Genomic DNA, 12969 nt, shown 5'->3' on the forward strand with positions numbered 1-12969 from the left:
CTAGAGATTTGTATGTGTATTTGCAAAATCAGCAAAACCATAATGAGGAAAAACTTGCTTTGAGAAAATAAAAATGATTTTTATGGCCATATTTCTGTTTTTACCTCAACGCTTTTGTTTACCAAACACTATGCATGTCCTGATTTTTTCACAAATAATATCAACAGATTTTGTGGCATTGACAGATGGGAAGTCTGCGGCCTGCACACATACCACAAACTTCCTTTGAACAGCAGGTCCACTTATCAGTGATGCCCAGGACAACTTCAGCTTCTCTTTCACAAATTGGCGAGGGCTCTTCATCACAGTCAGGTTCTGTAGGAATAATACTTCCATTCTCCAAACATTTGTAGAGGGCACATTCATCAATGCCCCCATTCCAAACCTCTCCGGCAGTACGAGGTTGGTCTTCACTATCTGTGCATGCTTAAAAAGATGGACAATGTTACATCACTCATAACCCGGACACTAAAATAAATCAGGCTATGATATTTGAATTTCAGACCATGACTTGACTTGGCTCAGTGACATAGATAACATGTCACAGATTTATCCTTTCTTATAGATTCTTCTTTTTATCAGCTAGTAGCTTACATTTCTCTTCCATGAAATTTGTAATGTAGTGTGCAAAAATATTTTCCCTTCTACAACTATCTGTAAATTTGCATGTCCTCTTCTATACATAAGATAATCTGTTCATTATTTCTTATTCATTTTGTCTTGTTAGTATGATTTATTTTGTTTGAACAAACTCAGTAAAATAACTGTAAGTTAGTTTTAAAATATTAACTATTCAAACTGAGTGGTATTAGGAAAAAAAGTCTCTAGCACATATTTATCATTTTTGTCATATGAAAATTCAAAACATGTCAACTTTAAAATCTAAATGTGGGAAGTAGCTTATTATTTAGTGACTCATTATTTAGTAATTATGTAGTTTTATTATTGAAGTGTTACTTAATGATAAATACGGTCCACTAGTAGTTCCTTTAAATTGATAGAGATGAATATAGTGATGGCCATATACCCAGCCTCAAATGAACTTCTTTTATATTATTCTCCTTACTGTCAAACCAACCTCACAGGTCCCTAAAAAAACAAACATGCCTGTTTATTCTCAAAGTCTTCTACAAATACTTTTCTCAATGGCAAACACAAACTTCTTTCTGGAACTATATATGCATTTCACTTCTACTTGCCCATTCTCTTTCATTATTAGCTTAATCTCTTTTCCTCTAACCGTAATGTTAAGCTCTGTACTGCCATTTTCTTGGTTTTGCACTATTTTCATCTGCAACCACCATGGAGACGATGAGTCAGAATGAAATGGTTTGAAAATGAAAGTTGAACAATTAAATGTTTTCTCCCAGATAATAACATTATCTGACATTTCTTGAGTGGTTATTTTACTCTAGGCACTGTTGCAAAATGCTTTGTATTATTTATGTATCCCCACTCTAACTTTATGGGATAAGTGCTATTATTTTCTCCATTTTACAGATGCTAACCCAGGCTCAAAGAGGTAAAGATGAATCACTATTACATGAAATAATTGGAATTTCAATTCAGTTCATATCCTATGCTCTTAATTCTTAATTTATCATACCCCACCTAGTTATTACAGGCATAGGTAGAGATTAAAACACATCATCACTGCATCACTGTGGGGGGGGGTTGTTAAATGGGTGATGGGGATTAAAGAGGACACTTGTTGTGATGAGCACCAGGTGTTGTATGTAAGTGTTGAATCACTAAATTCTATACCTGAAACTAATATTACACTGTATGTTTACTAACTGGAATTTAAATAAAAACTTGGAACAACAGCAACAACAACAAAACCACATCACCACCAAAACATCTAATTTGGGTAACATATTAAAATCAAACTACAAACAAACCAGTTTTCTTTCCAACACCTGGGGGACCTGTTGATCGGTCTTTCTCAGCACATCTCCCCAAGATCTAAAAAAGCTTTATTTATTTGCCAAATCCCTAAGCAGTCATCTTGCACTCTGCTGCTTACCGCATTCTTGCTCTGGAATGCACTGAATTGAGTCTGGCCTGTGAAGGATGGTTCCATTTTTGCACACGCAATCTTCCCTTAAGTTCAAACATGAAGAATGTCCATAGAACCACCTGTTCAGACATGTTCTTGCTTCACAAGTCCTCACACAGGGTTGATATTCCTTCCCCTCTGGGCAATTCAGAGCTATGAATAACAAAGGACAGAATTTGCTAATGAGAAAAGTCACCTATTTGGATTATAGTACAAGGAAGAAATATTGGATTTCTTTCTGAAAATGAATTTTGCCCATTTCCGTCTCTTCAAATTTCATTTTTCATTTATTCTGTAACCAAAAACTAGAAACAAAATAAGCAATAGGTATTTTTGAGTATCTTCCAGGGATCCAGCTAGTATTATATGTTATGTTATAGTAGGAAAATCTCATCTGATTTGTAGCAAGTAAACGTGATCAAAAGGCAGCCCAAATCTAGTAGGCATAAATATAGAGTCAACTAGTATGAGGTTACTTCTCTGTGTAGTGAGGAGATACAACAGTCTATTCAGAATAAGCAGAAATATGCTTTAAATATGTAACTCAACCAAGCCATAAAAAAGAAAAATGCTGTGTGTTTAGGTTTAATCCTTCACTGTCAAAAGAAACTACAATTGCTGAACAGTTTCTAAATGATGTTTTAGACAATTCTTTTGATTTTCAGTGATCTTAAAAAATCATATTGTTAAAAAATGAACACACAGCTGGTAGGGGTATAAATTGGTAAAATCTCAGCGGGGAACGATTTGATGGCATCTATTAAATTAGAGATGTCATACATTTCCTATGAATCAAGCAACACCACTCTTGAATAGTGATTATCTCTGGGAGCAAAGAGAGGTAAGGGATAGTAGAGCACACCAGGAGCTGCTTTATGTCTGAAATGAAGTCATGTAACCGGTGTTTGTGATATATTATCCTTTCTATATGTATTTTACTTTTTCTCCTAGGGAAAATGAAAACTTTTATTTTATTTTGGAGCATTTCATTAATATTCATTTTGACCATCTTTTACCACTTAATCCATTTAATTGCTATTTCTTAAATTAAATTAACAGTATTTTCTGTGAAATGTACCCAGGACTGGATATAGGTTTAATAAAATTTTTATGACATTACAACTTGATGAGAAACATGAGCCCCATAGATAAAAATTGGCAAAGAATACATACAAAAGAAAAAGGATTCGCAAACATGTATTTGCAAAAAAGACTGAACCTAGATACCAATCAAAGAAAGATTAGCTTCCAGGATGTGGATACTATGTCAGGAAAGGAGGAAAAGTGAACAGAAAAATATGTATCTTCTTCACAAGCTAGGGGACAAGCCAGGGGTCAAATGAGGCGGGTTGAATTGAAACCAACAAAATGTGCTCTGGGATACAGAATTAAAATCCCTGTTCAATCCCCCTGTGATTTCTTCAATATTTCCATTGCTTTTGCTGACTCATATTTCGTGGACTAGGTTTTCTTTTGGGAGGGTTGAGGCCGACCTTAGATTTAGATCATAATGAAACTAGAAGTTGCCTATGTGGGTGAGCTGGCCTCTAACTTCTACGTTACATTTATCTGCATTTTATTCTTACGAAATTATTTTGTGATGAAAAATGAAAAGAAAAAGTGAATGCAAAACATGGAATACTATTGGATTGTTGGAAAATATTATTGAAAATGTACTACTTACAGCAGTAATCAGGTGTTCTCCACTGAAGACAGATGTCAAACCTGTTGCACAGAGCCACATAGGCAGAAAGTGCATCACATTCATAGTTCCAAAAATAGGTATAATTGATCCACATCTTTTCACAAAAGTTCTGTGGTGAAACCTAGAGACACAGTTTGCTTTGGGATAAGTTATGTTGTTTTATTTCTCTGAAGACCCTAAGTTAGTCAAAAACTATTCAGAGAATCAAAGGGTAGCAAGTTAAGACTTATTATGGATCTTTTTTGACCTTAGATTCCAAACTTCATAATCCTAGATGTCACTTCTGATGTGAAAATATTTTTAGACACATTTTAGACAAGGTAAATATTGTCTGCACTAATCTACATAGTATATCTTATAAAGATGAAAAAGAAACAAAGTATGTGGACCTAGCAAAATCTATTTCCGATATTATACTTCGGGTCACAATCGTCTTTTCCATATACTGAATGGGACTTTAATCTATGATGGATAAAACCAGAAGTTTCTGAAGCATTCCATAATGATACATGGCATTACTTATTAAATGAGGTTATAAATGCTTCTCAAAAACTATGTAGTAATATTGAACATTGAACAATTTATGTAATTTGACATGCCTCAATTTAAAGAGATTTCTTCCTACAGATTGTTTCATTTTGATTTAGAAATGCCTGAAATCTAAATAATTTAACCTGTAGCAACATCTATTCCAATTTTTCTCTCTACTCATTCATTCAGCAAATGTACTAAACATCTCCATGCAGACACCAAATTCTGACAAATTTCAAAGGGCCAGATAAAAATACTTTGTATTTTTCATATCCCATCCTTTCTTCTTCAAGGTCCATGTCTGTAAAGACCAAGATTCTATGTTCTTTTAGTCTTCTTTATAGCATTCCCTTGGTTTCCAATTCTTCACTTTACATGGAATACTTGCTGTGGTCAAGAGCACCCTCATTGTGGGATCCAGGGAACACTGAGAGTTTCCTTCTTAAAACCCTCTCCTTGGACTTTTAGTGTATTTCATTCCATTGCCTGTCCGCCTGTCCGGTGTCAGCTCCTCTGCTGCCTCTTATTCTGAGTGTTTCTCTAGACCTCAGCCTCAGTGGTCACGTCTACTAGTGACAGATGTTCTTCTCAGACTCATACCACCATCTTGGGCATGGAAATCTTTTCCTCGGTTTCTTCATAGTTAAAGAGTTAAACATAAACTTACTACTACTTAAGATAGCTGTGAGCTAATATATGGTAAATGCACAGAGCAGACTCTGGAACATTGCACATTACTCGTTGTTTTTAAAAATCCATACACAAATAACTCCCCAAACCTGATCCTGGCCTCAAGTTTACCTCCTCTGAGCTCCAGAATTATATTTCTAAGCTTTTTCTGGGTATTTTTGCTTTGAAATCCCATATGACTTAATTTATCCAAAGTAAAAAATTACATACCTTTCCACTTAACCCACAAAAGCTGACTCTCCTGTATCCCCCATTCATATATTCACTTATGCAGGCTTTCATAATTTATTGAACACCTAACCACCTATCAAGCACCATGCTATGCATGAGGAGCATAAAGGTCAATAACACAGACCTATTCTCTGCCTGTGGACCTCATAGCCAAAAAGGTCTTTGAATAGAATCCAGAGGAGTCACCCCACTAAAATGAAATCAGAGGAGGGAAGTATTCTGGCTGGAAAAACTAGAAGCTTAGAAGCCCACTGGCAGGAAAAACCTTGGAATAGTCAAAGAGTTGAAAGGAGACTGGCGCTCAGTAAGCAAGAAGAGTGTAGCAGAGAGGAAGCTAGAGAAGTGGGTGGGCCAAAGTGTAGAGGACCTCATAAGACTTTAAGTGGAAGTGGAAGACACTGAAGGGTTTTAGGTAGAAAAATGATACAATCCAGACAGATCATCTGCCTGCGATGGAGATTGTCAAATGAAGGTGCTTACAAGTGGGAAACCAAATTACCTGCTTTTCTCTCTTTTGCCATCCAATTCACTAGGAAGGGGTTTGTCTGTGTGATTGGGCTATGACAGACTAAATGGCACTCTGCGTTGCCTCCCTAAGCCTTCAGTAGATAAGTTGAGAAGTTTTCTGATTTAATTACCCTACTAAGTTCCCAGTTAAAAATGCGATTTTTTGAAAATCATTATGCTCGGGGTGCCTGGGTGGCTCAGTCGGTTAAGCGTCTGCCTTCGGCTCAGGTCATGATCCCAGGGTCCTGGGATCCATTCCCGCATCAGCCTCCTTGCTCACCGAGGAGTCTGCTTCTCTCTCTCCCTCTGCCCCTGCTTGTGCTCTCTCTCTGTCAAATAAATAAATAAAATCTTAAAAAAAAATCACTGTTAAAAAAAAGAAAACCATTATGCTTTTTTTTAAGATTTTGTTTTTATTTATTTATTTGTCAGAGAGAGGGAGAGCGAGCACAAGCAGGGGAAGTGGCAGGCAGAAGGAGAAGCAGGCTCCCCACTGAGCGAGGAGCCTAATGTGGGACTGGATCCCAAGACCCTGGGATCATGACCTCAGCCGAAGGCAGACCCTTAACCGACTGATCCACCCAGGCATCCCAAAAATCATTATGCTTTAAAAGACATTAAAATGACACTAAACTGAGTTTTAAAGTATTTATTATTTTTTTCATTTTTATAGGCCTGCTTTTTAAAAAAATGTAAACATTTAAAACCCATCTGCATCCAAATCTCCAAGTAAAAAACAAAGCTCCCAAAAGATATGCCATTTTTATCCCATGACTCGCCATCCTTCACTTTTCCATGAGGGAACTCATGGGCCAGGCTGAGAATTACGGAGTCTACACTCCACAGTTGAGCATGGGCAGTGCTGCACAGTGAGCTCCTTCCTGCTTTGACAATTCCCTTACGTTCTTTCCCAGGCTCTTCCCCTCCATATGTACTACACTCAACCATTTCAACATCTTCCTAACATGACCTTTTACACAAAACTTGTTCTTACACATATTGTTGTATCTGCCAAGTGTCCCTTCCTCCCTCGTCTCTCCTGGCATATTCATCCTTCTAAGTGAATCAGATATCTAAAGCTATGAGAAGTCTCCTGAAAGCCTGGGCTCCCATATACCTCCAGACTGTATATTGTCATGTATCTGTCTACAAGCTTGCTTTCCCACCAGACCTCCGGAGACTAAAGGAGAGTCTTATTCATCTTTGGGTCACAGGAGTTTAACACGATGCCTTGTAAGTGCTGCATGCTCACAAGCTTTTCATTAAATGAGTCATGAAATACTGTATTTGTTTGTCCTGTGTCCTAACAATGCATCTTTTTTTTAATGATAGAGATTACTTAAAATATCTACTAGTCACATAAAGTCAGAAAGTTAGAGACAAATAAAGAATGTTTAAATTGAATATTTGACAGGCTCTATTACAAGTAGAGACCTAAGATGCCAGGATCATAGAGAATTGATAATATCCTCACTGTCTTTGTTTCTCTACTGGGTTATCAAGTGACATTGATTTCTTTCTCCTAGAGGCATTTATTCATAGGACAGAATTTCATTTTTCTTGAAAGCTGTAGATATACTTCTGAAAAAACATAGGAGAAAAAAAGATAATTATCCTTCTTATCTCTTTAAGTCTATAAAAGTAAATGATTCTGAATTCCAAAGCACACTGACAGAAGGTTTGGGGCTAAACTGTTCTCAGTAGAAGAACATCATGGCAAGAACAGGAATTTATTGGCTTTACTCTCAACATGTCCAATGTGACAGTTCTTATTTATGGTTGCCCTTAACTTACTTTATTATGGCATGGAATGAAAACTCTTCTATTTAATAACTCAATGCAGTGACTGCAATCATGCTCAGTACAATTCCTAACAGGTCTTCTTGTTGTGACTTCAAATGATTTCTCAATTTCCCAGCTCTCAATAAATAATTCTATGTCTTCCATATTTGTAATAATTGTGCCATTTTGCATCCTTAGATCATCACCTGGATCTTCATTGCAAATTCCTAGAAAGATATGTGACATTTAGAAGGAAAAATTTTTTCACTTAAACCAAATGTAGGCAGCAGAAATAAATCATCTTAATAATTGATTTTAAATGAATAAATCATTTACTGAACAAGGTGCCAAATGTATATCCTTTCACTTTAATGTTGATGGATTTTTTAATTATGTATCTGATTGTTTGATAAAATAGTACAGAGTTGTCTTAACCAGATAAGAAAGAGACCACAATCCCAGAAGTCAAGAAATGTGAAGAGATGGTAGAAAATGAAGAAAGAGGAGATTGACTCTGCTCCCACACTCCTTCACTATTACCACTATCTCCTAATTGCAGAACTAGTTCTTAAGCTTTCCAAGATATTCCTTAGAGTAGTGGGCATTTGGTGATTGCCTCTCGGTCATCCATTCACACAGGAAAACCCTGCCTGAAAACATTAAGTTCCGCCTTCAGGAAGTATCCCTGCCCCATCACCACTATAGGAGAAGGCCATGATCGGCATAAAGGTAGTCCTTACTCCCGTGCATTAACAACTGTTACAGGTAATAAACCAGTCAGGTCAGATAGTCACCTAGACACATGGATACATTCAACATTTGGACAACCACAACCAAACAGGATTTGATCTGGGAATTCTAAGACATAGACAATCTTCTTTCCTTAGGATGACGTGGCCTACTGATGGTTATCACGCTTTGACCTGCTAAAGCCTCCAGCTTCCTTAGGAAGGCCAGACTGGGGACTGATCTTACTCTTCATGCAGTGGAGTGCAGAGCCAAGGGAACTGCAGAGAAATAGCCCAGAACCCAGATCATACTTGATCTGAATCCTACCCTACCTTAAGACATATTTTTTCTTAATACCCAAGGCTCCAGCTATAAAAGATATAATTTGAACATTTTTTTCAAGTATTAAATCTTAATACTCAAGTAGGCATGTTAAGATCATAAAGGTTGCTGCTACCATCATTGCTTTGTCTTTGTAAATATACAAAGGACTGAAGGCAATGCAAAAACAAACAAATAAAAAACAAAACTCTAGTGAAGTGAACTATACTGTCAAGCAGCTACTATTTTTTAAGTCCAAAATTTCCTGGAAAAAGGTAATTGCTAATAAAAAATTGGTTTTATTGGAACTCCAGCCACCAGCCCTGTAAACTTCACAGTGCTGTAGAGAACAAGGTATTCATACAGACGTCCCATTCTGGCGTCCGTGCTCAATTTAGGTCATACTCTTGCTCACTGCAACTTTTTCAGACTTGACAGCACCTAGATTTCCCTTAAACCAAAACCATTCTTCACCCACTATGGAGGTCATGAACTTTAGGGGGTGACCCTCGGTTAGCAAAAAGGTGATCCTACCCGCTTCTCTACAGTGATTACTTAAGAATCCAGTTAGCAGAGTGTGTCTGTAAAAGCATGAGCTGACAAAAGTGAAGGAAAAAAATTCACAAGCTCAAATAGAAATCATAGCATGCAGAAATGATAAATCATCAGAGAAAATATGCATTCCTAAAGTCTCTGAGTATTACTCAATAATAACTTGATTTATTATATATAATCAATACTATACAGACTCAAAAATAACTATTTCCACAGTGATAACCTTCAGTCCCCATAGAACTTTGTGCTACATTTAGCGTACTATAAATAGGCAAGGAAATACCTAAACCTTTTTAGCCAAACTTTGCACTAAATGCTTTAAAGAAGAAATCTGCGTGTTTTTTGTAATTTGTTGAGGGAAAGGACTTAGTCTTATTTGTTTTTGTGTTGCCAGCACCAAGCACTGAGTCTAAACACTCAGAAGGTGATTCATAAACTTCTACTCAATTAACATTTGGTGAGATTAAAGTAGATATATTTTGCTAAGCTAACATTTATTGATCATGTGTATTAGGCAATGTGTTAAGTGTTTCACATTAACTTTCACATTTAACCCTAACAACAGTCTTGAAGGGAGAATGTTGCTATTCCCATTTTAAAGATGAGGAAACCGATGTTCACTTCAGAGTACAGATCTACAAAAAGAACAGTCTCCATCAGACATCAAAGCCAGTATTATACTTTTCTATTTTGTTGTGTACCTAGAGGTATTTCTAATTTGTTTCCTTTGGCTTATAACTCTTTATGTGTCTATGTAACATGGTGTGATATTAACCTAGGTGTAAAGATACACCTAGGCATTACATTTTATAACAAAACTGTGACAAATATTGAGAACATTGTGTTCCCTGTATGTAACTTTCAAGGTGGCTTAAGCAACTAAGTTTTCCCCTATTTCAAATTTTAACATAATAAGGAAGAAACAAACTTATTTAAGCCTTTAATCTTTCTGTAACTCATATTTCTCACTTACAACTTAATACCAACTTATGAGGGTTATTGTTAGAATTGAATAAGTTCAAGTATATAAAATAATGGCACTTTATTAATGATTAATAAAGATGAATATAGTAGGATAGATACAGAATACAGTAGCAATATAAACAGTATCACAACAATAGTAGTAAACATATATTTCCATAAAATATGCAAATTGAACTGTTATTTCTTGCTTCTTAGCCCATTTATTAAAATGAAATAGTATTCACATGGGGAACTAAAAGTTAACATCACCCCTCAAATATGAAAAGTGGGGCATCAGGGCCAAAACAGTGTAATGTGAGAGAAAAAAAATTAGAAGAAATTAAGATTTGAAGAGCAATGCTCACCGCAGAGTCCTTCTGTGTAAGATGACAAGTTAAATCGAAAGCCAAAATGAATGTCTATGATCCCTGTAAGGTGAGCCCACTTTATGACTAGTCCAGCTGGAGTCGTAATCACATACATGGAACCAGAATCTTCTATGGACAGTTCTTGACTTGAAAAGGGCAGAGGCACAACTATAGAATCCACTTCTACCTAAAATAACACAGTGAATTTACAACTGTTAGAAAAATATTTATGTCTCAATATACACTCTTTAAAAGTAGAATCAGATGATTCCATTTCTTCTTGTTGAATATAAACTATTTCCTGTTTTTAAAAATTTATTTCTCTGCTGCTGCCACAGTTTCTCACAACTTCTAGTTCCTTTATTATTCCTTTGTTGTATCTTGCTATATTCAGTATTTGCTGTCCACCCTGTTGCTCCTTATTTTCTTCAAAACTTAACTTTCTTCTGTGTTATGTATGCTTTTCTGTTTCCCGCAATACATGTTGATTACACCATTATCTACTAATATGAACTTAAGATAATAAAGTTATTTTCAGGATATTTTCTTTAATCTGGGTCCTTTCTTTGATCTTCTAAATCAGTGTTCAACAGTAATTTCCTCACAATCATCTGTCAAGCTTGGTAAAGACTAAGTTTCCCAGTGATTCTATTTCTAGGTTTGGAAGGGATTCTAGACTCTGTATTTTTAGCACATACTCTTGGTAATACAAATGTAGGCAATCCGAGGATTATATTTAAAAAAAACACTGTTTTAAATAATGACAAAGACATGGAACCAGCAGTAACTTTGTTGGCCATGTCTCACCAACCATCCAATTTCTCATCTTTATATCTTCCTCATGTTGCCATCTGCAGGCTGAAATAGCCTTACTCCTGCCTGGTTAATTTCCACTTTCTTTAACATTTCTCTTAGGTGTCACCTCCTCCAAAAATACCTATTTGACCTTCCTATAAACTGCATTAAATGACCTGTTTCCACAATATATTAGTCAAACTCTATCACTATACCTCCTATTGCTTTCTAATTGGCAGACAATTGCATTTAAGCACTTCACATACAGCTACAAGTTACTTGAGACCAGGACCTTGTTGTTTTATCATATGAACTCTCAATAAATGATTCTTAAAGAATTAGTTTTTAACTGAATACATGATCAGAGACAGATTCTTGAAGAATTAATTTTTAACTGAATACATGACCAGAGATGAATTCAGTTGAATCCAAAACTAAGCCCTTTGGCTCAAATGCTCACTAATAGCACTGACCAGATGTGAGTTTAAATTTATTTCCCACCCACTTCCTGTCAATGTATCAACTGATCAAATCAAAGGTATACACAATGCTATCATCCAAATAATTTCCCCATCCATATATTTTGTTTAACTTAAAATTAAGCTTTCTAACACCTTACTATATTTTAGGCTCATTTAATATTGTTTCCAGTCTAGAATGTTTGGCCTGTGCTAAAAAAGATAGAATTATTTCTAGAAAGCATGTAACATCTCAGTCATTTTAGCAAAATCTTTACGCATTATTTTCTTACATTTTTGAGAGAGCCATAAAAGTGAAATACCCAGCTTATAACTCACCCTTCTCCAGTAAATATATATTCCTTGGGATAATGGTTTTTTCCTATAAAACCAAATGGTTTTTTTCAATCTTTTTATAAAACATCCCCCTTCTTCAGTTTATTTCAATCGTTAAATATTTCTTCATTTCTTCTTATTTTCGCTATCACATATTCATTGAAAATTTAACATCATCAGCATTTCAAAACTATTTTTCTCTTGGTGGTCTGCCTTCTGGTACTCTTAGCTACTACGTTTTTCAACCTTGTGATCCCTCTTTTTATACATCATTTCTACTTTGTCTAATTTAAAACATTAATGGTAACCTTGGCACTTGGGCACTCACATTACCCAAGAGGAATTTCATGTGTTTGACATGGCTGTTACAGTTAACCTCACAAGGGGAGAAATATTTGCAACACTTGATACATTGTGGAAGGGGAAATATATTAAAAAACAATTTTTTACTGTCCATGAAAAGAATGATTAAACACAATAACAATGAAACTCCACTGATATGCTTGATTTTCCCTGTTTTTGGAAATAATTGTGTTTAATATAATTTCTTAATTTTCTCTAACATGAGGGTATCTTTTAACTTTGTGCTCTTACCTTTCTTGCTGCCCGATTAACAAGTATTTTATGTATAGATGTTGTCAAGTTTAACTTCTTAAAACAAAGTCCGTACATTCTTCCAGAGGAGGCCTGAATTTGAAAAAACATTAAAACTTTATGGAGTTAAACAAAACTTTAACAATGAAGAGAAGGAATTTATGAGACACTTTGCAAATACTCACTAGCTTTTTAAGTGTATTTCCATTCTGAAAAAAATGTATAAAGAACACTTTTAAAAAATATATTACTTGACTTCTTAAAAAATATTATTCAAATTAATATTACATGCCTCTAAATATATTCACATTAAACATTTTTTAAGTACTAGAAGATAAATCTCAG

The 12969-nt window shown here is 35.4% G+C and overlaps 1 protein-coding gene across 2 annotated transcripts in view; it reads right to left on the minus strand.

Moving 5' to 3' along the window:
• Positions 1-12969, minus strand: part of OTOGL (otogelin like) — a 129561-nt gene that overhangs the window by 17949 nt on the left and 98643 nt on the right. For both annotated transcript variants that reach the window (XM_035721850.1, XM_035721849.1), the window contains 7 exons: positions 12810-12833; positions 12625-12717; positions 10439-10628; positions 7518-7732; positions 3744-3885; positions 2027-2212; positions 214-426 (listed from right to left, as the gene is read on the minus strand). In XM_035721850.1, the coding sequence (XP_035577743.1) occupies positions 214-426; positions 2027-2212; positions 3744-3885; positions 7518-7732; positions 10439-10628; positions 12625-12717; positions 12810-12833 (1063 nt within the window). The remainder of the gene's footprint in view (positions 1-213; positions 427-2026; positions 2213-3743; positions 3886-7517; positions 7733-10438; positions 10629-12624; positions 12718-12809; positions 12834-12969) is intronic.

Source organism: Zalophus californianus, chromosome 9 (assembly GCF_009762305.2).
Source record: "Zalophus californianus isolate mZalCal1 chromosome 9, mZalCal1.pri.v2, whole genome shotgun sequence".
Lineage (NCBI taxonomy): Eukaryota > Metazoa > Chordata > Mammalia > Carnivora > Otariidae > Zalophus > Zalophus californianus.